This window comes from Corvus moneduloides, chromosome Z (genome assembly GCF_009650955.1).
Source record: "Corvus moneduloides isolate bCorMon1 chromosome Z, bCorMon1.pri, whole genome shotgun sequence".
In the NCBI taxonomy this organism is placed as follows: Eukaryota; Metazoa; Chordata; class Aves; order Passeriformes; family Corvidae; genus Corvus; species Corvus moneduloides.
This window is the reverse complement of record NC_045511.1, coordinates 3,283,678-3,306,659: the sequence shown is the minus strand read 5'-3', so window position 1 is coordinate 3,306,659 and position 22,982 is coordinate 3,283,678. Positions and strand designations below refer to the sequence as shown.

At 38.6% G+C, this 22,982-nt stretch overlaps 2 protein-coding genes across 13 annotated transcripts in view; both read left to right on the top strand.

The window, feature by feature from the left end:
• ERBIN (erbb2 interacting protein) overlaps window positions 1–12,688 on the top strand; it is a 119,454-nt gene extending 106,766 nt beyond the window's left edge. For 6 of the 9 annotated variants that reach the window (XM_032095388.1, XM_032095385.1, XM_032095384.1 and 3 more), the window contains 6 exons: window positions 1,959–2,102; window positions 2,937–3,068; window positions 4,807–5,016; window positions 6,083–6,175; window positions 6,770–6,844; window positions 9,488–12,688. In XM_032095388.1, the coding sequence (XP_031951279.1) occupies window positions 1,959–2,102; window positions 2,937–3,068; window positions 4,807–5,016; window positions 6,083–6,175; window positions 6,770–6,844; window positions 9,488–9,595 (762 nt within the window). In that variant the 3' untranslated portion in view covers window positions 9,596–12,688. Of the gene's footprint in view, window positions 1–311; window positions 520–1,958; window positions 2,103–2,936; window positions 3,069–4,806; window positions 5,017–6,082; window positions 6,176–6,769; window positions 6,845–9,487 lie in introns of those variants that run through there. The other 3 variants (XM_032095386.1, XM_032095387.1, XR_004237370.1) reach the window with 2 other exon arrangements.
• An 8,188-nt stretch (window positions 12,689–20,876) lies between these two features.
• Window positions 20,877–22,982, top strand: part of SREK1 (splicing regulatory glutamic acid and lysine rich protein 1) — a 36,547-nt gene continuing 34,441 nt past the window's right edge. For 2 of the 4 annotated variants that reach the window (XM_032095389.1, XM_032095392.1), the window contains exon 1: window positions 20,880–21,325. In XM_032095389.1, the coding sequence (XP_031951280.1) occupies window positions 21,165–21,325 (161 nt within the window). In that variant the 5' untranslated portion in view covers window positions 20,880–21,164. Of the gene's footprint in view, window positions 21,326–22,982 lie in introns of all 4 variants that reach the window. The other 2 variants (XM_032095393.1, XM_032095390.1) reach the window with 2 other exon arrangements.

Here is a 22,982-nt window from a genome sequence, read left to right as displayed (position 1 = left end):
AGTCACCTTGAAATTCCCTTAACTGAAATCTCAGTTTCTGATGTACAAGTTCATACCTCTGTAAATTTTAGGAAAGTTCTCCCTCTCTATTGCAGATCTTAGGTTTTCAATCCTAATCTGGATTGTCACATGTCTTTTGTCACATAGATTGTCACTATGTATTGACCATCTGTTTCGTTCTAAGAAGAATGAATCCAGTGGATCTTGGGGTTTTTATAGTAAGATGGTCTGCTAGAGACACTTTGAAGAGGTAACTTTTTAGTCCCACCATGCATTCCTTCTATTTTTATTAGTCTTTTTACCACTTACAGAGAATGAAGACGTACAGGAGCCTCTGAGAGATTCCTGTAAGGAGACTTCAGGGAGTTCCCTGTAGCTGTGGGGGAAGACCACCACCTGGTTAATTATAGACACTCTTATGAGAAGAGTAGTGAGAAGATGGTTTGAGGCACTAAGAAGCTAAGGAAAATTGGCTTTGGTATTTTCTCCTGGGTGTTTGGCCTGAAACTTAGAGGAGTGGTAAGCTCAGACTGAATGTCTAGTGAATGTAGATTTAAATGCTAAGAACAGTCTTCCCCTCCCAGGAAAGGGAAAACATCTGCAGACTTGTCTGGAAGCTTGAAAAATCCATTGACTAGAGAACAGTGAAAGGTGTAAAAGAGAAACATGAAGAATGCTCACTATGTCATTGAGACAGAGGTTATCCAAGAGCTTTGGCCAAGATAAAACAAGTATTGTCAGTAAATGCTGTTTCTCCAAGGGAGTTTCCAATGACTGGGCTACCAGACCATCCGGGGAATATGAGTATGCAGAGGCATATGTCTTTTATTATTAAACTAGTTTTAGTTTCACAAGGTGAAGCTAGGACAAAAGACCAGATGTTTGCCTAAGGACTATTTTCAAAATCAGATTAGTATACATAGTCAACAGGCAAATGTCAAAATATATTTATTCATTTAAGAATTGTTACAGTATCTTAGTCAAATTATACCCATTTTGAGCATTTCTTTCTTTAACTTGGAAAAATTAAAAGCTTTAGAGAAAACAACTTTGAATTTGCTGGGTTTTGATGCTTTGTGGTGTATCTTTTGTACAATAGTATTTTTTCATGAGGTCGTCACATTTTCAAGATAACTTTGTTTCATCTATCAGGTGGCCCATGGAAGATTTTCTATGTCTTCCCTTGTGCTGTCTTTTCATTTTGTTTTGTTCTGGCAGCTACAAAAGACCATGGTGGCAAGATGGTAATGTCTCTTGCTTTCATTTTGTTATCCTTGCCAATATTGCAGGGGTCAGGTTTGCAAGATAATGAAGCTCAAACCCAAACCGCTGTCACATCTGTCCTTGAGGTCATGTTACCTGTTTGATTGCCTGCAGTAGCAGAGGGGTAGTCACAGTTTCTCTCAAGCCTCTTGCTTTAAATGAGGCTTGTTCACATTCTTGAGTGAAGTGTTACTGGAATGCACTGTGGATATTTATCGGCATGGCTATAGCAAGAAATTACAGTCACTCAAATCTCTGTGTAAATTTTTATTTTTGCTTTACTAGTAGTGGTGTGGGGGGATGAGACAAAATAGTAAGGGGTAATTAGATAGATTTCCACAGGTGTTTAACTTGACTGCCAGCTTCTCTTCCTACAACGTATTTGATATGTTGCAAATGTAATGAAAACCAGAAAATTTTGATAAACACCTTTGTTGTTTTTTCAGACACATGAATATTTCAATGACTTTATTTACATGTAATTCGGCATGTGAACTACTGATTGCATGCTGATTTACAGTAAATAAAGGTAAATAGGGTCACTGAGTTGTGTTTATACATCACAGTGGTACTGTTCTTGCATGGTTTTTATCTTGCATGACAATGGAATATGTTTGTATTACATGTATAACATGTCTTGTGGTTTATGCATGCTGCACTAATCTCTGTGTTAAATCTGTCCCCTCTTTATTCAGAGCATGCTGTCTCGGTCCTTTAATTCCAATTATGCTGCAGTTAGCAGCTTTCACTATGGCAGCTCTAGGGATCTGCATGGCAGCCAGGGTAGTGTTGCCTTGAGTGTTGCAGACGGAAGAGGTTCTGGTGTGCACATTGTTCGAGTGAGTACCTTCAGGAGGCTATTGCAATATATAGAGGGGGAAAGAATAAACTCTGAGGGGGTCCTTAAATTGATAGAGTTATCCTTTTACATATGCACATTGCTTTAATAAAAAGAATATAATTTATATGCTAGAATATTTTTTTTTAGGCATTAAATATTTTGCCTTCATTTCATATGCCGTAAACTTATTGCAGGGCTTTTCAGTTTAATGTCATGAAGTTCTGTCATGAAGTTTAATGTCATTGAGTTCTTTAACTGGCTTTGTAGATGGTTGAACATAGGTAAAATTGTCTGGTTTCATTGTACCTTTGTGATCAAGAGATTAGCATTCTGAATTTAACCTAGGCTGATAAGGTTTGAACAAAATCTTACTATTCTTCTTCTTCCTCCAAAACAAATTCTGATTATATAAATTGTACTGTTAGATACTGTAGGCATTCAAGAAAATTCATAGTCAGAAAATTTGAGGAAATGAGTTTTTAAATGAGCACCTTGAGTGATATTATGGCATCCATAGTGAGCAGGGTAAAGTCGACACAAGACTTCTTGGATCCTTGAATAGTTAGTCCCTAGCATTTGTTGGCTTTTCATATTAATTTATTGCTGATAAAAGACACCTCTACAGTTGCAAGATTTGTAAATGTCCATCAATATTTTATGGGTGTATGGTGTCTTGGTTAGTGAGATTTTTTACATAGATAATGTACTAGTTAATCAAAAAAGATAAAGAAAGATAAAACTCTTAAAATGTTTTATCCTGGGCTTCTTTTGAGAATTTTTTAGTTTTAATTATATGAAGACAGTTGTCTTTACTATGTCATTCTGTTTAAAGCATCCCCAGGCATCTGCTCCAGGAGACCAGTGCCAGGAAGAAGTATTCATTTCAGGACAGCAGAATTACTCATCTGCCACGCTTAGTCTCAAAGATATTCCTCCAGACAGCATGAAGAAAACAGCTGTGCAGGTAATTATCTGCATGACACCATGGATAGAATATTATTTGCTATTATTCCTAAGGATGTATTTTTTATTAGTAGTAGAAACTTATCTTGGGATAGCAGTTGGAACTAGGGTTTCTTTCAAATGTAATACCCAGGCTTCAAAGCTGGCATAAATGAAACAGCATCCTCTTTTTGGAAGACAAAACAGTTGACTATATGAAGGAAGATAGTTCTTATGTTTCTTCAGTAGCTGCTTTGAAAGAAGAAATTTGCAACCAAACACGTACTTGCAAGTGAAATTTGGAATATGGCAGATGATTTCAGGAAAGTAATATGAAGCTGATTAAACCTTTTAATGGACAAACTTGAAATCTGCTGTGATGAAATTGTGATAATAAACCAGAATTAGTAGAAGACACTCTGTATTCATCTCTAAGCACCATCTCTGGAGGCGGGTCTTACTACTATGAAGCTAAAAGGATTCTTCTAAATTATTACGATGCAGAAGTGGATTTTATTCTTACACCTTCAGTAATTTCAGTTGCATTTCTACAGACAGTGGGTAGTGGGAACTTGGATAGCTGTGGATACATTTTGCATATATAAACTCTACCTCTGGCAGTGCAACAAAAAAAAGTTTTCCTGTCATACTTTAAGTTTTCAGAAAAGGCAATGGAAAATTGTGTAAACTAAATACATATGATCTGTAAATAATATGAACATGTATTATATACACACATTATCATTTCTCAGAATCAGTTTGACATAAACACAACAGGGCAGATTCTGATATGTGTCCATTCACATAGCATGGTTGAAAGTTGAAATTTGCACACTTCCATTATTTGTAATACTGAGACAGTTTTTTAATATCCTTGTATTCCATAACTAAGGGGATAATGATGGCAGGCAGAAAAAATCTGTAACTCAAGCCTGTAGCATTTTTGGAATCATGCAGATGAATCAGTGAGTAATTAGGGTGGATAATAGCATGAGGCATATGGGTGAGGAGGGAAGAAGGCTGCCCATCTCAACACAGAGCTGCACAGCTCAGCAGTAACTCTGGGGTTTCAGTAAAGAAACACTGCCACCTCAGCATCATTCCTGGTGACATGGTTGGAATGCATGCATGTCTGACAGTTGTGACCTCACTGCTACTTGTCATCATCATACCTACCAAATCAATTACTTATGTGTTAACAATAGAGTAATATTTGCTGGAAATACTGCAATTTTGATACTAAAATCTTGAGCTTGGATGCAAATTTGCTCAGGGAGTTTTCTTGTGAAGTGGTCACCACAAGCTGCTTGGAGAGCCTGTAGTCTGCCAGCTGGGCAAGGAGGTGGGGATTTTTATTTTTGTATGATCTATTGGAAATTGTTACAAAATCTCTGAATTTTATGCAGGGAAAGTGCAGACTGTAATGGTATCAATCACGTGTCAATACCATCGGTTGCACTGCTAGAAAATAATGTTTGGGAAAACTCAGTGAAAAAACAAGTGCTAAAAGCAAAGGCTGTCTAATCTGTACTAGTAAATTAGCATTCAAATTAAGTTTTTGTTTTTCGTATTTGTTCAGTAGGTCAGAGCTGATAACTTTAAACAAAATGGATATAATTGTACATGATCCAGAAGAGTAGTTTTAGTAATGTTGCTGAAAATAAGAGCAGTCACATATGAGAAGTATTGAATTAATAAAGCAAGAATTGAGGATTGCTGCTTACAAACTGTATGACCATGAGTATTCATGTTTTTTTCAGATGCCTTTAACAAATGGACAAATGTGCCAGCCTCAGAGACTTCAGGCAAACTACAGCCAAGTCCATCATCTCCCTCCTCAGTCATCAGTTGCAAGGCATCCATCTAGAGAGCAATTAATTGATTATCTGATGTTGAAAGTTGCCCACCAACCTCCCTATACCCAGTCCCAGTGCTCTCCGAGACAAGGTCATGAGTTGGCAAAGCAAGAGGTAAGAGTAAAATCTATCTGACAGATATGACATCTGTCAGTCAGAGACAGTGAATTGTTACATTGTTTTCATTTATTATCATTTCTCTGTAGATGGTGACAGAAACAATATAGGGATTTATCTCCAGCAGATGTTATCTTAGAGCAATTCTACTCCTCAAATCACACATTCCTTCCAGTTTTGAGAGAAATATGGTAGAATTTTAACAGAATGTACCAGAAACTTAAATTTGCAAACTTTTTTTACTGAGCTAAAAATTAATTTCTCAACTAAATTTATTTATCTCAACTCATTATTTAGCTAGTAACTGAAGAAAATGCAAAGTCACAGTACAACTTACAGTGCTTTCCATCTGGCATGCTTAAAAAACCTGCAAGTCCAGAAATGCGTACCCATAAGCAAAAATCCGTAAAAAAGTGTGAGCAATCTGATGCATGCCTAATAATTATCAGTTTTATTTATGATAGACAGATCTGTATGTAAGAAATTCTTATACCATTTAATGTCTTTCATTGCAACAGCCTTCTTTCTATATTGAGTTTGAGAAAATCCTGATAACTAGCTTTCCTTCTGTGCTAGAATGAGAATGTCCACTTCCTGTGTAAAATAAGGATTTTTTTCAACTCTTCTAGCAAGAGAAAGAGCACAGAGAGTTGGCTATGTAGAACTTGGAGTGAAAGTAGGAATGTTTGATTTTCAAAATTTATCTAGAGGTAGCAAAAAACCAGGAAGAACAGATTCTTTCACAGGAGCATGTATATTTGCTGGGGGCATTAAAGTAACCTACGTAATATCAAAATATCTCTGAATTTAAAGCCCATGTGGATTATGATTATAATAATAGTGGTATTGGAGTAAAACTTAAGTTACAATGATACATGATGTTGTATTGCAGTCTTGTTCTGCATTAATTTTATGAAATATAATACTCTCTTGAACGACTTTTAAAATTTTTTATTCATTTTAAAGCTTTTGTTCACCTGAATTCCTTGGTAATAATTCCATTACAGTAGCTTTGAATGTAGAGTTTCAGCCAGTTTGTCTAATTTTGGTTGTAATTACTTAGATTCGAGTGAGAGTGGACAAGGATCCAGAACTTGGGTTTAGTATATCAGGAGGAGTTGGTGGTAGAGGAAATCCGTTCAGACCGGAAGATGATGTAAGTATTTTATACTAACACTTCTTAAAAGCCTTCTGATCAATAGTGTTTCTCATGTTCAGCAAAGGGAGAAAAGAAAGTATATATATTTCCCAAACCACTAAACTCCAGGACTGGAAGGGAGAAAACTGGACAAATGATGTGGGAAATCGAGGTTGTATGTGGTCACAGTGGTTGCATGACAGTATAGAGGATTATTCCAGATGAGTGGTTCTTGCACAGTTCTAGTTAGCAGTTAGCAGATTTGAGATAGTGAATTATGGAGTGTACAATTAGGAATCCTCTTATAAAAGAGACAGTGATTTAGCCTACAGTTGTATTTCTGGTGGTCGATAATCCATCTTGACATATACATCTGCTAAATTAAACCAAGGTGGATTGCAATTTGCGCCTAAGCAACCCTTTAAAGACAATGCTGGATATTCAACATCAGAAAAGGAAGGCAGTCTCCAAAGCCAGAGACCTGTAGAATAGTATTGCATTCTCTTCTACTTAGGATGGAAAATTGAAAAAATGTTTTGGATTACATCTGTTTGATGCTGTCCTGTTATTCATCAATAAGTTGTAAAAATGTTTCCACCTCTGTTTTTCAAGGGCATATTTGTAACCAGAGTGCAGCCAGATGGACCTGCATCTAAGCTGTTACAGCCAGGGGATAAAATAATTCAGGTATTGTAATGACTTAATTAACTAGCCTATGTAATATACCAGTTAGTTTTCAGTTTGCACCTAAGAGCAGAATGTTTCATTTTTAGATAGATTACCTATCTTCACCAGATTTATTCTTATATTCTGGGATGAAGCTTTTCATTTTCTGCCGCCTAACATGACAGTAAGTGACACAGACTGAAGCATGGTGGATCATTTTTTCAAATTCACTTTTCCATTTTTCACACTTCTAAAGACGAAAGAGAAGTGTCAAAAGATGTAAGTTGAGATGGAACATGAGCATTTCATTAGGCTATACTATATCATTCAATTACTGCATTTGTGGTCATTGACATGCAGTGTTGTGAACACTGTATTGTCTGAACACCAGCACTTGCCCTGGCAGCCACTCTCCACAGTTGCACTCTGCTGTCACATCCCCCTCCGTGCTGCAGCTCCTGCCAGCCTTTGCCGCCTCTCCCCCACTGGCAGGCCACACATGTGTGAGTGCTGGCCAGAGCTGCCCCTTTGCTTGCTGCTGTCTGCCTGGTCACAGCATGCACCTCCTGGCTGCCCATCTGCTCCTGGCCAGCCAAGCCAGGCATTTCAGGAGCCATGGCTTCTGGACTGCAAGCTGTGTTGTTCCTTTCTCTAGGAAGTCTGTACCTATTCAGACCTTTTCTGGATTAGGTTTTTTAGAAGTTGTCTGATGAGCTCATAAGATGTTTGGGGTGCGGTCAGGGAAATGAACAATAGGTTCATAGTGCCTTACTTTCTTAACCAAAATGGGCAAACGGGATGTTTGAACGTTGTTCTAGCTAGCTACCCTTAAATTGCAGAGCTTGTTAAAAATAATTATTCACCATATCCTGAAAATGTTGGGAGTTGACTCTGCTGCATTTCAGTTTTCTAAAAACAGAACAAACAAAAAGCTCCAAACCAGACCCCCCACTCCCACTAGTATCTCAATTAAACCACAACATCCTGTGAACTGTTTTCTAAAACAAAGCCAAATTGAAAACTCAGCCTAATTCTTCAACTGAAAGATAAAGCCAAAAGGCCCACATGAAAACTGATTTGAGACTAAGTTGTTCAACTAAAAGATGGCTTGTTCTTGAGCACAGTTAATAATCCTGTGCTTGTTCCTCCTCACTGGGGTGAGAGAGGTCCTAGTTCTCTTACTGATACGGGGATGGTGTTAACCCAGCACCGAGGGTTACTAACACATAACAGGAGCAGGAAGCATGTTAAACCTTTGAAAAAACTGTTAGCACATTTTTTATGTATTTGTAAAGTGGAATATATCTGAAAGGTAACTTCAGTTTTAATGGCTTATTCCTGTCTTTATAAAAGCCATCAAATTCCTTAATGAAGTTTTTTTATGTTGGCATTGCTTGGGTTTTGCTTGTTGTTTAATAAGGAATTTGGTTTGAAAAAGAGCTAAAGGACAAGTTGCATTGGCATGCTTAGACCATCAAAAGCCACTTCATTTCTCATAACTAAGAGTATTTTTTTCTTATAAAACAGCACATTCCTTTTATCTGTGATAATTCCAGTGATGATGTAATGACAGTCCCACTCTGTCTTGTTGCCACTCAGATTTCTATGGATTTTTTTAATGAATATCGTCACTTCCAAAATGCCTTTTCTATGCTTGACTTTGCAGTGTTCTCTGTAAAACATTCAATAGGCATGCATACTATAATGCATGTCTAATACGTATATCTAATAAAAATATTCTACATGACTGCTGACTAGATAATTGCAGGTAAGACTTAAGACTAGGGCTAGGACATTCTGTGCAAATTATGATTTGAAAGGGTTGTTGCCACTTTTGCTCTCTGAACAGTCTACATAAATGTTTCTCTGCATCTCTAGAAAGATTTGAATCCTTGGTTTTATAACAAGTAACAACAGCGAGTGTTCAGTGACGGCATAAGAACTGCAGCTTTCAGCTAAGGCACAGAGAGCACATCCAGTTCTCTGTCACCACATAAGTAGCTCAGGGGAAAAGGTGAGATCCACAGTGGGAAGAAATAACAGTTTAAATGAACAAATTTGTCCTTCTGCAACATTTTGCTGACCAGATTGAGCATGATCTTGCAGTAATACACTCTGAGAAGTTGAGCTACAGGCATGTTTTCCCTGTCTTTTGTAGGCCACTTGGTCCTGCCTGTGTTTGCCAAGACAAACTTGTCCAAGAATAGCATTATTGTTTAGAGTCACAGGCAAATTCAAGTTGGGGATTATCTCAGGATCTAGCACAAAAAAATGGTTCCCAGTGCCATTAATTTTTTTGTCATAGGCCTCAACAGTTTAATTTATCACAGAAGCAAGCCATTTCTAATATTGTGATACTTAAAATAGAATGTGTAATTGGTAGTACATTTGGTGTGGCTGTATTACGACTGATGAATTAGATGTCTGATGTTAATAGTTTAAAGTTCGATTTTCTTTTGGTTATTTGCTATATTCTTCCAAGGGTGATGCGGTAGTTTAGTTTTTTGTAGCATGCAGGTACAAATTCAAGTAATCTGCAGTGATTTATTCTCTGCATTCATATAGAAACTTTTAGGCTTAAATAAACTTACATGAAATATGAAACATCTTTTACTAACACGGAATACAAGATTGTCGTTTTCAATTTTAAATATTTCTTCTTAGGCTAATGGATACAGCTTCATCAATATTGATCATGGACAAGCAGTGTCTTTGCTAAAGACTTTTCAGAATGCAGTGGAACTCATCATTGTGCGAGAAGTTTCTTCATAAGTACTGTGGATTGTGGGGATAAACCAACAGAATTCATTGAAGGACTATGGGGAAACGGAATATTTTGCATATTTTTATACATTAAAAGAATTCAAAAAGAATTATGATCAAAATTTGTACAGGAAATACTGAACTTGCGGTTAAAGGGGGAAAAACCACTGTAGAGAACATACAGGAAATAATTTTGGAAATGCATATGGTGAATAAACTTGTTTTTAAGCATTATAGCAATCTAAGGATCACTCCTCCAAGAACAAACCTGTGTTGTTTTTTTGTACAGATGGTAGGTTTATTTTTGGATAATTCATACACATTACTAAACTTTGTGCAAGGCTTTGTGAAGCCTCAGTTGTAGCCAATGGACAGATGGCAGGGCTGTCTGTCCTGTAGCTGTTTATTGCCTTTATTTTTATTCACCAGATATTAATGTGTTACGCTGAACCACTTCTGTAGATACGAACGGGGATATGAAGTGTTGGCTTTGCTATGTGCACATTGTATAGATGAATGGGTAGATGGAAGGTGGTGCTGGTTGGACAGAATAAAGGTCAGGTGAAACAATTATCTGCTATCTAAATCTGGAATCAGGAGAGAAGAAAAAGTGTTTAGTTCTGGAGTGTACGTCTACCAATAGAAAATGCAATAAAAGCTTACGGTGTTGTTTTTTTAGGAAGACTGTAACTACAAATTTGTGATATTATACAGGATTTGTTCTTAATGTAGTCATTGAATATTAATTTGCCACATGTGATTCATGTTTAGTTGTTTTCTTGCATACATTTATTTTTTTCAACTGTACTGTGGAATTGTGCCCAGAGATTTTTCTCTGCTATGGAAATCCCCAATTTTGTGGAAATGGTGATAATTTTATCTTTATAAAAAAGACTCCATTTTAAGCTGACAGATTTTGAAAATGAAACTGAAATGGCCAGTTTTTAAGATTGTTGCCTGTAATATATATTTAAACAGACACAAATGATGCAGGAAAGGTTACGAAAGACATCTTGATTTTGTTTGGCCTTTGCATTGCCTTGTTAATCAAAAAGGAAACCATACGTATGGAGCTAGGTAACCAAAGCAAGTTTGTGAAACTTTGAGCAGTGATGGAAAATTGCTGTGCTGAGATGGAGAGCAAAGGGAGGGTATACTTACAACCCACCAGTTTGTAATGAGGTTTCTTAAAGGGCTGTTCCTACAGGTAACATTAAATGTGAACTAGACACTTCAGAGTCATTAAAGGGTTTCTAATTACATTAATGTAATAGTGATTTACCACAGGCTGCCTTTGTTCCTTATTACTGTATAAAAGGTTCAATTATGCTTCTATTAATTTTGTTTACCAGAAACATTAACTTTATCTTTCTCCTTTGTAATTGAATAGAGACTGCATAGTCTGCAGTGATAATTCATACACGGTTGTTATGGACCAGGGAAAAGTGCCATAGAAGACCGATAACTGTTTTTAATCAGGGCTAATAATTAGCCTATCATTGGAGCAATATTCAATTATTGCAGTTCATTTTTAATTACGTACACATTGGTAGTTTGAGACAGGTATAAGCGCTTTTTTCAACCCAAAAAGTAAATGCTTTTAATAAAACTAGCAAAAACACCAGCTTCCTTTAGTTTTGAGACAATGAGCTGGAAGAGAAAGGAATTATACATAGCTAGCAGTAATAAACAGGCAGTACTTTTTTAATAAGTGAACTCCAATATTATTGCACTTCTTTCAAAGATGTTAACTATTGCTTATTGTACTGTGTATAGTTCTAATAATTTTAATTGAAACCCTTTAACAACTCTTTGTATATTTTAATTCTTTTTAGTTGATTTTCAGTAATATTTACATAGAAAATGATTTTTTTGATAAATTAGCAGAAATGTGCTGTATTTTGATAAAATTCACTTATTTTCTGTGTGCTGTTAATCTCAAAGAATGAGAAACATAGCTATATAATGGCAGGCTTCAGTGTTTAGTTGTTGTTTAGTTTCTATTTTTTTATTGAAAATGCAAAATGTTCACATCACATGTTCATTACTTTTAATCATGTTATTTTTATCACACACTGCCTTTTAATGGGGATACATACAGACAAGTCCTAAATGACCTTGGTCTTCTACAAAACCTGTATCTTTGAGAAGGGAAAAGTCCAAAAAGCAGAACTGATTCTTTACTGATCTTGGACTGACTTTGTATACATTTTGCAGTACATTTAAATATATCACTGAGAAATTATACTGTATTGTATTTTGCTTTAATGGTAACAGAAGTTTTAAATGTTGTTGTGTCACTTAATTTTCAGATTTATGTATCACAGAAAAATTCTACCAAAAACTGTTCGGCTGGTAGAACTATATAAGTAGAGATTTATAGCAAGAAGTTTAGTACTTCTTGTGGAAATACTTGGCCAAAGCTTGTCTTCCGTCAGTTAGCAAATTAATCGTCTAATAAAACATGGATAATGCTGATTTTACTCACTAAATGTTTGAGTTTTCAGTGAATTGAAATGTGTTTGTTTTGTCAGTGTCAGTGTGTGAAGGTAAACATGTCAGATTAAATGATTTTGTGGGGAGTGGGAGAAGGATGTCTCCTGAACTAGTCCAGCCAGGATTCAACAGGAGGAGAGACAATATCGGCACTTTTCATTTTGAATGCATTGTAAACTACATTTTGAATAGAATAAAATCCATCAGCAGCCTAAGTTACTCAGCATGGCAGTGAATTGATGCAAACTGTGTTAATTCTTTCTATTCTTAATAGTTCATTAAAGAATCAGTTCAACTGATGTAATGAAAAGATGAAGTCTCCCACGTATTTATTATGTAAATATTTTTTTTTAATTTCTTTTTTGGACAAGTTAAAAAAAAGTGTACATACTTGAAAGCATTCTATCAACACAAACATAGCAATAAGCAACACACAGAATCAAACATGCATTATTATTTTGGTCTTGTTTAGAAATACTCCCTTGTCAACAGCTATGTAATGTTTCTATTGATCAGCATTTATTCAACATTCCAAATTTTTGTATATAATAAGACTGTTTCTGAGGTAACACATGGAGAATAGATAATAAACTAATGCTCTTTAAAGCTGTGTGAAATTGAATTATTTAAGTACTAGGAAATTCTCCATAACAGTATTTTATTCATCTACAGTTTTTGTAGACCTCAGTAGTCCATCAATATCCATTAGTAAAGTCATATTTGTGTTCCTGGCTCTGTGCATCTCAGTGTCCACGGGTCTGTTCTAGGTGATTTCATTGCAAGACTGGGTTCTTCACAACAAAGAAGTATTTTTGTGAATAACCCCATGTGGTGGGTTGTCCTTGGCTGGATGCCAGGTGCTCACCAAGCTGCTCTATCACTACTCCTTCCCCAGGTGCACAGGAGAGAAAATATGATGGAAAACAATTTGTAGGTTGAGATAAGGCAGTCTACTAAAGCGAAAGTTTCTGCACACACAAGCAAAGAGAAAATAAATAATTTTATTTTCTACTTCTTATCAGCAAGTGATGTCCAGCCACTTCTGGGAAGCAGGGCATCAGCACGGGTAGCAGTTTCTTTGGAAGGCAAACATCGTAAGAAACAAATGCCTCACCTTCAATCCTCTTCTTAGCTTTTCTATCTGGGCTGTCATCATATGGTATGTAACACCCCTTTGGTCTGTTTGGATCAGCTGGCCTATTTGTGTCCCCTCCCAAGATCTTGCTCACCCCCAGCCTACTGATGGGGGGGCAGAATGTTGGGGAGACGGCGCTGGTGCTGTGCCAGTGCTGTCCAGCAGTAGCCACACAGTGGTGTGTTATCAACACCCCTGTAGCCACCAGTGCAAAGCACAGCACTGTGAGGGCTCCTGTGGGGAAATGAGCTCCACCTCAGCCAGACCCACTGCATCCCAGTCTTGCAATGAAATCAGATAGGGCAGTGAGTGGCTTCTGTCACAAAGAGAGGACTTCAGTTGCAAGTTAAGTAGATAGAGAGGGATGCCTAGGTCAATGAGTAGGATTAAAATTAAGAGTATGCTGAAAGCATTCTGAAGAGGTGTACAAGGGTAAAAAGAAATAGGTGGTAAGGAAATTAAAGAGATAGGCACACAATTTCACAGGAGAGCTAAATTCAGCTTTACATCCAGTTTTCTTGGAAATCACACAACAATGCAGTAACACAAATAGTTTAGTCTTTTTTTCCTTGTATATGTGGATTTGATATACCACTATTGCTATGTTCTACTTCTTCTACACAGAAAACTGATTCCCACTGTAAGAGGTTACAGCCCTGATGACCCTGGAGTATTGGGCCCCTTGTTATTTAGGTTTTCTGTATCTGCTCCCTACTTGGACATTATTTCATAACTCAACAGTTTGCTTTTTCATCAAGCATCTGAGAATACTGGCTGTAACTTCTGTTTTTCTGCCTGAAGGCACTTACTCAGAGAGAAAGTGTACTTTTTGGTATGGTATCCTTGCTGCCATGGATTAAATTCAATTTTGGAATGTGTACAGAAGATTCCATTGCAGCATCTAGGAGACTGCCTTGAAACAGGAGCTCTGTTACACTGTTAAAACTGCACTACAAGTAGGAGCCTTACATGCAGTGCTGGAAGCCACCAATTTCCAGCTGTTGCCTTCTACCGGTATTCCACATGTGGTTCTGCTAGTGACAGACTGCCCAGGTCTGCATTGTGGGGCCCAAGGCTCTTGAAGCAGTAGGGTCTGAGGAGGTCCTATCTCTCCCCAAGCTGCAAAGGTTGCTGACTTCCAAAATTCTTCTCCTTAGCAGCACAGCTCTCCAACAGCAGCACAGATCCTGCACGAAAGGTCATGGGGGGGCCTACATACTCCTTCTGATCCAACAAGCCTCCTCCTAGCACCAGCTAAAGGGTGGGAGCATCACCCATTCCAAGCAGGGGCAGCTGCAACAAAGGCTCCAGGCACCCTGCGTCAAGAGCTGCTGACCACACTCGCTACAAGCCAGAGCTTCCCCAGGCCCACAGCCCTGTGGCCCCCCTTGGCTTGTACCTGACACCTCCTTGCAGTTCAGACCCTCTTCTCTGTGGCATTCCCTGATTTCCAGCTCTTTGCCTTCTTATGTTTGCTTTTCCTGAATACTGTCTATGAGAATGTGACTTGTATTTCAATTCTGCTATTTGAAGTATTTGAACTATTGCTTTGTGTTGGGGATAAGCATTAAGTATGGTAAAAGTAGCACCTGCTTGGCCTAAAGGAAAACATGAAATGAGCACTAAATTCAGTATTTTAAACTACATCAGAAATACTATGCGCAGAATTTTGTGCCTATCAAAGGTAATTTGCAAGTATGGATAAACATTACTGAGCTGTGAAAGATTCAGTTAACATATAGATTGTAAAGCCAGGACACTTTCAGCCCCTCATATTTATATCAATACTGATTAAGAGCTTTAGAGGTGCACTAAGAACACGCAAGAGAGCATGTGACTAGGCTGGTAAGTTTCCTGAGATGGCCAAGAAGAGTTCCTCATGAAAAGTCACATTGCTGAAGTAACAAAGCTTTTCTGCATGGCCCAAATATTAGAGCACCAGGAGTTCAACTTCTTATCACAGTAGTCTGCAACATCTGTTTTAGCAGTTGCATAACACAAAGGCAGTATAGCTCTGCACTGCATCCATTTCATGAGGCATGGCTGGATGCTGCAAATGGCTGAAATGTTTATGCTTCAGTATTGTTCAAAGTAATGAAAAAAACTGTGGCAGAATATTCACTCTTGTTTGCCAGATGTGAAAATACTGATTGGGACAAACCTTTCATGGACTGTCTTCTAATAGACAAACTGGTAGCAGATGAACCAGATGCTCTACAGAGAAATTCTCATTCATCTGCTGATGTTGATAATTTATGAAGGAAACTTTGGAGAAAGAATGAACAACAAAAAACTAACAAAAAGGGGTAAGAGGTTTCTACTGAATTATAAGTATGCACTTAAAATACAGGATTTGAAAATATTGTGCCACAGCTCTTAACATCAATGTTTTGGCATATTTGATTGATTTTCATCTGCAAGAATTTCCACTTACAATAGAATAATCAACAACTTGTTTTGAATATGGAGAAGGTGGTTTTGCTGGGAATGTTTCCACCAAAAACTACTTCAGCTGAAAGCTGTGGCTTCACTACAGAGAAACTGAGGTTTACTAGTAAATAGTTGGCTGACATAATACTAAGTCGTGGAAAAAATGAAAGAATAATGTAAAATTGTCTCATTTGCTAACTGTCATGAGCAATGACTGATGAGGCTGGAGTTGATGCATGCAAGGGTTAGAAACCATGCTGTAAGCCTCCAAACAGATAAAACACTTGAACAATTTTTTTTTCTGCTGCATTTTAATTTTATGAAAATACACTGCGTGATTTTCTGATCCTGCAGTAAGCGATGTGTGGTGTTTTTTAATTGCAAATGTAGATAATCTATTACAGTTTTAATCATTATGTGCTTATATTTTAAGACATCTAAAGACATCAAAAATTTTTTTTAGCGTTACTATTTACCAAACTCACTTCATGTTGTAATAATGCCTATTTTATGCCACTTTCAAATAAAAGTTGGAAGTAAAACATTAATGTTTATCTGCACCAAGTTATACTGCAGTTTTCAAACTTCATCATTATAAAGGTTTTATTATATTCTTCTGCCTTGAAGAAAAGATCTTGCCCTGCTCCTACAAAATCTGGCTGGAAAGGAGAAGAAATGCACCCCAGTGAATTCCAGAATTTTCTATTCAACACCTTTGAATTACCTTGTTCAGACAGGTTTTGTTGAGATTTAAAAACAGCTTCCCCTTATGTAAAATTACACGCTGTGATTCCCAGCAGGGTAACCTCAGAGCAAAGAAAAAAGGTACTTTTTTCGCTCCAGTGGGCACTTACCCAAACAGTTCCAATTGCATGTCCTGCCACAAAAACAGCAAGTAGCAGATCTCCTAGCAGACACTGAATTTAATTAAAAAAAAAAAATTAAAAGCCGAGTTTTTACATTCCTTTCCCAACACATACATTGTCACACATATGGGTATTAAAAGTTTATCATAAAACTGTTAGTTTATCTACTGATATGTAGACTTTTATATAGCTTTAAAAAAAGGGTTTTCTAAAATCCCCTTTTGAAGAAAAATGCTTCTGTAATCTAAGAAGCGTTGTCTGCAGAACAGATACTGGATTTCATAAGTGACTGAAGAAATGCTGCCCTGAAATGTAACTGGATGAAGAATCTGTTCTCACATGAAGATTCTCAAATCTTAAACCACTTCTGTGCATTTTCCCGGTCTCTCAATGGTGGAGATACTCCTCCTTTGTTAATATGTACTTGGAGATTCAGAGTTAACAACACTATCTCTGTCAGCTAACTCCCTCATCTTATTTTGAAGTAAGTTTAAAAATAATTGTAAGGCAAGAAAAAGTACTCAATCTTTGATACAAGCAATTTTATGGGGAGAAGAATGTCACTGTAAAACATTAGAGTTGCTAATATGACTCTTCTAATGGATAGTGCTATGCTAAATCCTAAATTTTTTCATGTGTTTGCTATAAAACAGATAAAAAGCAGATGCAGAAATCTCACAGCTGTTTCAGTTTACCAATGCTAACTTTTACAGCTGACTGCCATCCAGAGGCAGGAGGTTTAAACTGGTTTCAGCTGCTTACATTGACCATGTAGCATTCATCTATTAATCTCATTATAGGCAGGATTTTAAGATTTCCAGATAAACTTTCATCTGGGGAAAACAATTACTACTCTAGAAATTTTATCTGCGAAAAATATTTTTATAATTTTTCTGGGTAGGTATATAAAATTGGTCTTATAATTTCTTTTCAAATAATTTTATATAATTTTGGGGATTACAGATATGGTGGATTGGGGATTACTACACAGATCTACGAGTTTTTATTTTCTGTAAGATGTTTTTCTGTTCTACATGAGTCTTCTTTAAAAAACTCCATAAATTATACTAAGGCATACACAAAAACAAGAGCTAATAAACCTGAAAGGTGTAACAATGGGAAGGGGATGAAAGCCAGTCCTTGTACTTGGGAAGCACTGTGTATCTGCTGGAGTTTAAAATAAAGTCTGTTGTCTGTGAAATGTTATGAAGTTAACATTTTCTGGTTAGTCTGTATTTGAAAGTTAGTTCAAGTTAATCTGATGTATGAACATATGTCTGTGAAACTGGAGCACGTGTCTGAGCAAAAACATAAAATAGGAGTATTATCAGCAGTCAGCTTGTACTGGCAGTCTACTATGAGTAGTAGGAGACTGGCATTTGAAGACTATGCCTCTTGATTAATTCACAAGAGAAAGAACATTCATGCTGTAGAAGAGAAATTGGTTTCCTGTGCTCTGCATCACTAATCTACACAAAACATTGACATTTTGGTTATACAATAAGGAAACTGGTGTAAAGTTACTATGTGTGAAAACAACTTAGGCAGCACAGGCTGTACAAATATATTGGCTTTTAGTGGCATTCAAGTACTGCTTTCGAAAGGGCAGTCAGAGAAAAATACTTCAAGGGATTTGTTATGGGACAAAGTAACAAAAGTCTTGAGAAAGTCAAGATAAACAGTATTAGCTGCTCTCCCCTCATTCATGAGCCAGTCATTTCATGGCAGCAGAAGGCTACCAGGTCAGGCACAGTCTTCTCTTTATAAATCCATACTCACAACTCCCAGTCGTCTTCTTGTCCTTAGCATGTTTTAAAATGGCTGTCAGAGGAATTTGCTCCATCACTTTCCCAGGGATTGAGGTGAGGCTGATTTGCCTCTAATTTTACCAATGCTCCTTCTTCCCATCTGGAATCTAGGGCTGACACCTCCCTCCCCAAACATTATGACTTTGAAAGATCATTAGAGGTGGTCTCACAGGACACTGGCTAGATTCCTGAACATTCAAAGGAACATCCCAACATCCCATCCTGTAATCTTGTGTGTGAACAATTCCTTTCACCTGGTTCTCCTCAGCCATGGGTACATCTTTGCTCGATCTTTCTCGTTAGTCTCAAGGGCTTTAGATTTCCAGAGGCAAGTTTTACCAGTGCCACAGGAGTGGTTGAACCGGAAATTAAATTTTACTTCTCATAAATTGCTTAAAACTTAGAACTATTTGATTTTTATCAAATAATTTTTAGCTCTGTGGCTAACATTCTTTTTGAAGTCTTTAAGGTTCCATTTAAAGAAAGCTAATGAAAGCTTTCTAATGCTTCTTTTACCTCATATGATTTCAGTTCCCTCCCCTTGCACGCTCAGCAAGTCCACCTCTATCAGACCACCTACTGTCTACTTAAAAGGTGACTTCTTGTAATGAAAAAGACTTTTCTCCGGATCCTCTAAAACAGCATTTACTGTAACTTCCTTCGGAATTGCCAATATTCTTCTACTGGTTCTTGCAATTAACATTTCCCAGTAAATGCTTTTTAATCCTCATGGGAAGATCACAAAATAGACAATTGGTTAATAGTCACTCTTACTCAACAACTTCACTGCTTTACATGCAGGTAACCTGGAATTTCAGTTTACCTCTAAAAAGCCTGCAGAATGCCTTTGCTAGTTAACCTGACAAGCAAGGTGAAAGAATTTATTTACTGAAGCTTTACTTACATGCACAAATACAGTCACTAACAAGTAAAAACAGGTGAGCAAAATTGAAACTTGTACACATATTAATTTACTTAGATCACAGACAAAGTTTTCTCTAGACCTACAGCAGTGTGTAAGACGCAGGTCTGTTAGCCATTGATTAGAGAGAGGATGTTAGGGCACTGCTTGTATGATTCCCTTTCTGCATGTCTACCCTTTTTATTTAACTTTTTCTTTCAAAGTAGCTTGGGGGGGTGGGGGGGGGGGGTGGTTTATTATATGAAAGGCAGTGCTCTTTAGCCCTTTAAATTCTGAATGGTTTGACTAAAATAGTAATTGTCTGCTTCCAGCCTTTTAGTGGCAGCATGTGTGACCCAAAGCTTTCAGCATTAGATTTTTGGGGGTCTGGGATTGGTTTAATTTTTTTGCCCTATTCTTCCTGAAATAGAAATTCATTTATTTTCCAAGCTAATTTTGTACTCTGGCAGGGACTGACAATTACAAAATTTAAACTGTTTTTGCTTGCTTTATTTTTGGAGAGCAAACCAGTAGTTCAGAATTTCACATGTTACAAGCTTTACCTGAAGAAGGGTATCCCAGTCAGTTCTGACATCACAAGGCTTTTCTTTGTGAATTTCAGAGTTCATTTTTAATTTGGACCCTCCACTGAGAGATGCAAGGAGAAAGGATAAAAATATTCAAAGCAGCAATAGCTTCTACATCTCTGCTAACCATCTTTGGATAAGATGTACTAGTGAAAACATAAGAAAACTTTAGGTAAGGTTCCTATTATAGAATAATAATATCAGTTTCATTTTCCACAATATACAACAAAATATCTGGAAGCTTCTCTCAAGATAATTAGAGGCTACCAGAATGGCTGAAAGGATTTAAGTCTTGTACTTTTGGAATATGGATTTCATTTAGAAAGAGAGAATGAGTGCACTGATAACAATTTTGAAATAAGTCCTATCTGAAACATATTCATGAACGTTATTAAATAAAATACATCTCTGACAATTGCTTGGAATAATGTACTGAGCATTAATAAAGGAAGCACTACCCAGACTTATCTATGGAGATTCTGTAACAATTGACCTACTTGCTCAGGGAACTGTCACAAATTTGCACTGTTTTTCATCCCAGATAGCTTCAAAAATACTTAAATCTCTTCTCAGCTCATGCTCGGGGAATGGAAAGTCTTATGAACAGCCTGAAGCCTTAAACCTTTCAGTGCCAAGATGCACACCTGTTATCACTAGAGAAGACTGCAGTTTGATCCTTAATAGTGATCACCCACACACGAAGCGCTCAGCCTCATTTTCTCCAGCCAATATAATTTCTAAGGAGAACTTGAACTACAACTGCAGGCAACATCAATTTCATTGGGATAGATTTGCAGTCAATTTGTAACAGAACCATTTACAACCCGTTCTATTACAAGCCCTTCCTGTTTAGACATAGGCTGTGTTCAAAGGCTTATTCCCTAGGGTGATTAAACTTTCACTGAACTTGGCCACCAAACGCGCATTTAAACGGGAAATCTCATTTTCCTCCGCGGCCTCGCCCCTGAAGGGCCCGAGCCGCCCACAGGCTCGCCAGGGCCGCCGCGCGCGCGCACCAGCGAGCGGCAGGGACAGCCCCCCCCGGCTCGCGCCTCTTCCTGGGCGGGGCCTGGGTCCCGCGCCGGTCCCGCCCTATGCCAGGCGGCCCGGCCGGCTCCATATGAGGCGGCTCCTGGGGAAGCGGCTCCTGGGGAAGCGAGCGATCTCCACGCCGCGGGTGAGCCCGAGGCCCCGCCGGCAGAGGCCGCCCGCCCGTCCGAGACCTCTTCTGGGAGCAGTCGAGTGCGCTGCTAGAGCGCCCGCCCGCGGGGCCCCTCCGGCCGGTGGCGCGCGCCCTTCTCGGTGGGCGGGCCTGCACCCCCGGGTGCGCGCGGTAAGGCCGGGCAGGCGCAGCCATGATGAACAGCAGCGGGATCGGAGTCCCGTTGGGCTTCCCCCTGGGCCCCACGTCCGTCATCCAGGTCACGAACCTCTCCTCGGCCGTGACCAGCGAGCAGATGCGGACGCTCTTCGGCTTCCTGGGTGATATCGAGGAGTTGCGTCTCTATCCCCCGGAGTAAGTGGGGCCCGTGCCACCCTCCGCAGCGCCGGAGACTAGGGATGAAGAAGAGGCGCGGAAGGGCCGGGGGTGGCGGGAAGGGCAGAGGCAGGAGGCCAGGCACGCCATTTTGAGTGCGGGCACTCGGCGGGCGTCACGTGGTCCCTCCCCTTTGTATGGTCGGAGCGGCGGGGAAGGCGCTGCGCCCGCACTTAAGATGGCGGCGCCGGCCCTGTTCCCCCTTTCCTGAAAACCCGCTTGCTCTGGCCTACCTCCTCTCCTAGTCTCGGTGCGGGCGAGCTAGACCGGGGAGTCCCAGGCCCGCCTTCGCCTGACTGCCTTTATTCTATTTCATTTTTCCCCCTTCTGTTCGAAAGGCATAGTGCTTTGAAAAGGCGCCGTTCGAACAGAAGCCAAAGTAGCTGAGGTTATGCAGATGGGAGGAACCTGCCCTGCCTTGTGCGCTGAGTTGCCCCCAGTAAGACTTAAGCAGTAAATTAATCACGGACGTCACAACTGTCCCTAAATTATAACGGTTCGCGTGGTGTCAGCGGCGTGCGAGGGGTGCGCTCGGCTGGGAGATGCTGGGGCTCTCAAAATAACAATGTTGCCTCTCAGGAGAACACGCTGGTCAGCAGAAAAGGGGGTGTAAATGAAACACGTTCTCTCAAGCCAGCAGTTGTACTGGGAAGTGAATAACGAGTGTGCCCTTCCAAACCTTGTATTTTCTTAGAAAAATTAAATCGGACTATTGGAAAGGAGAGGGCGTTATTAGCATCCCAATACATGAACTTTAATACGAAGATGTTCAGGCCAACAAAACTTCGATTTGCAAAAGAGAATAGCACAAAGTTGGTATTAACCAGTTTTTATGTAGCTGCATTACCTCAGAATATGTTTGAATACTAGCCATTCAGAAAAAAAAGTATTTCATATGTAAAGATACACTTAAAACAGCCTTACTGATAGCTATGTGGTGGATTTTTATACAGTTTTCTAGGGCTTTGTCCTGGACTTGTTCCGTAGTTGATTCTTTGTGCTTTGGGTTTTCTCTTGACTGAATACATTTTTTTGTTACAGCTGTTGTTTTTATCTTTCACTAGGCTATATAACAGGTTTTAAGGGAAATGGGGACTTTATTGACATTCATACACAGATAATGTTTGTGCCACTGTGTACAAATTTGCCAGAGTGTATATACATAAAATACTAAAATCCAGTACCATAGTAGGGATTCACTTGGGAAGTCAAGGTCATAATGCTGATGAATTCAGTTTTCAGACATAGGGTGCAGGATTGTGATTGCTTGTTGTAACTCTTGGTTTTATTTACAGTTATTTATGCACAAATGTTAGAAGTATGGATTTCCTTGCCTCATACTTCTGGACACTTGAACTGACTTCTAAATTGTTACCTTGGGAGAAAATTAAGTATTTACTCTAATGCCCTTCCTTAGAAACAAAAAAAGAAGTGCCTCCTGTTGACTTTCTGAAAATGTATTTAAATAACATTGTGATGAATTCAGAAAACAGTATTTCATTGGCAAGTGGATGGGAAGCAAAGGTGTCCCAAAGAAAACATATATCACTATCAGTTTGAAGTACAGTTAAAATCTGAAGCTGGTTTCCATGATGTGACAGGTCTTTTGCCTTGGGTATGTACTTCAGTATGCCAG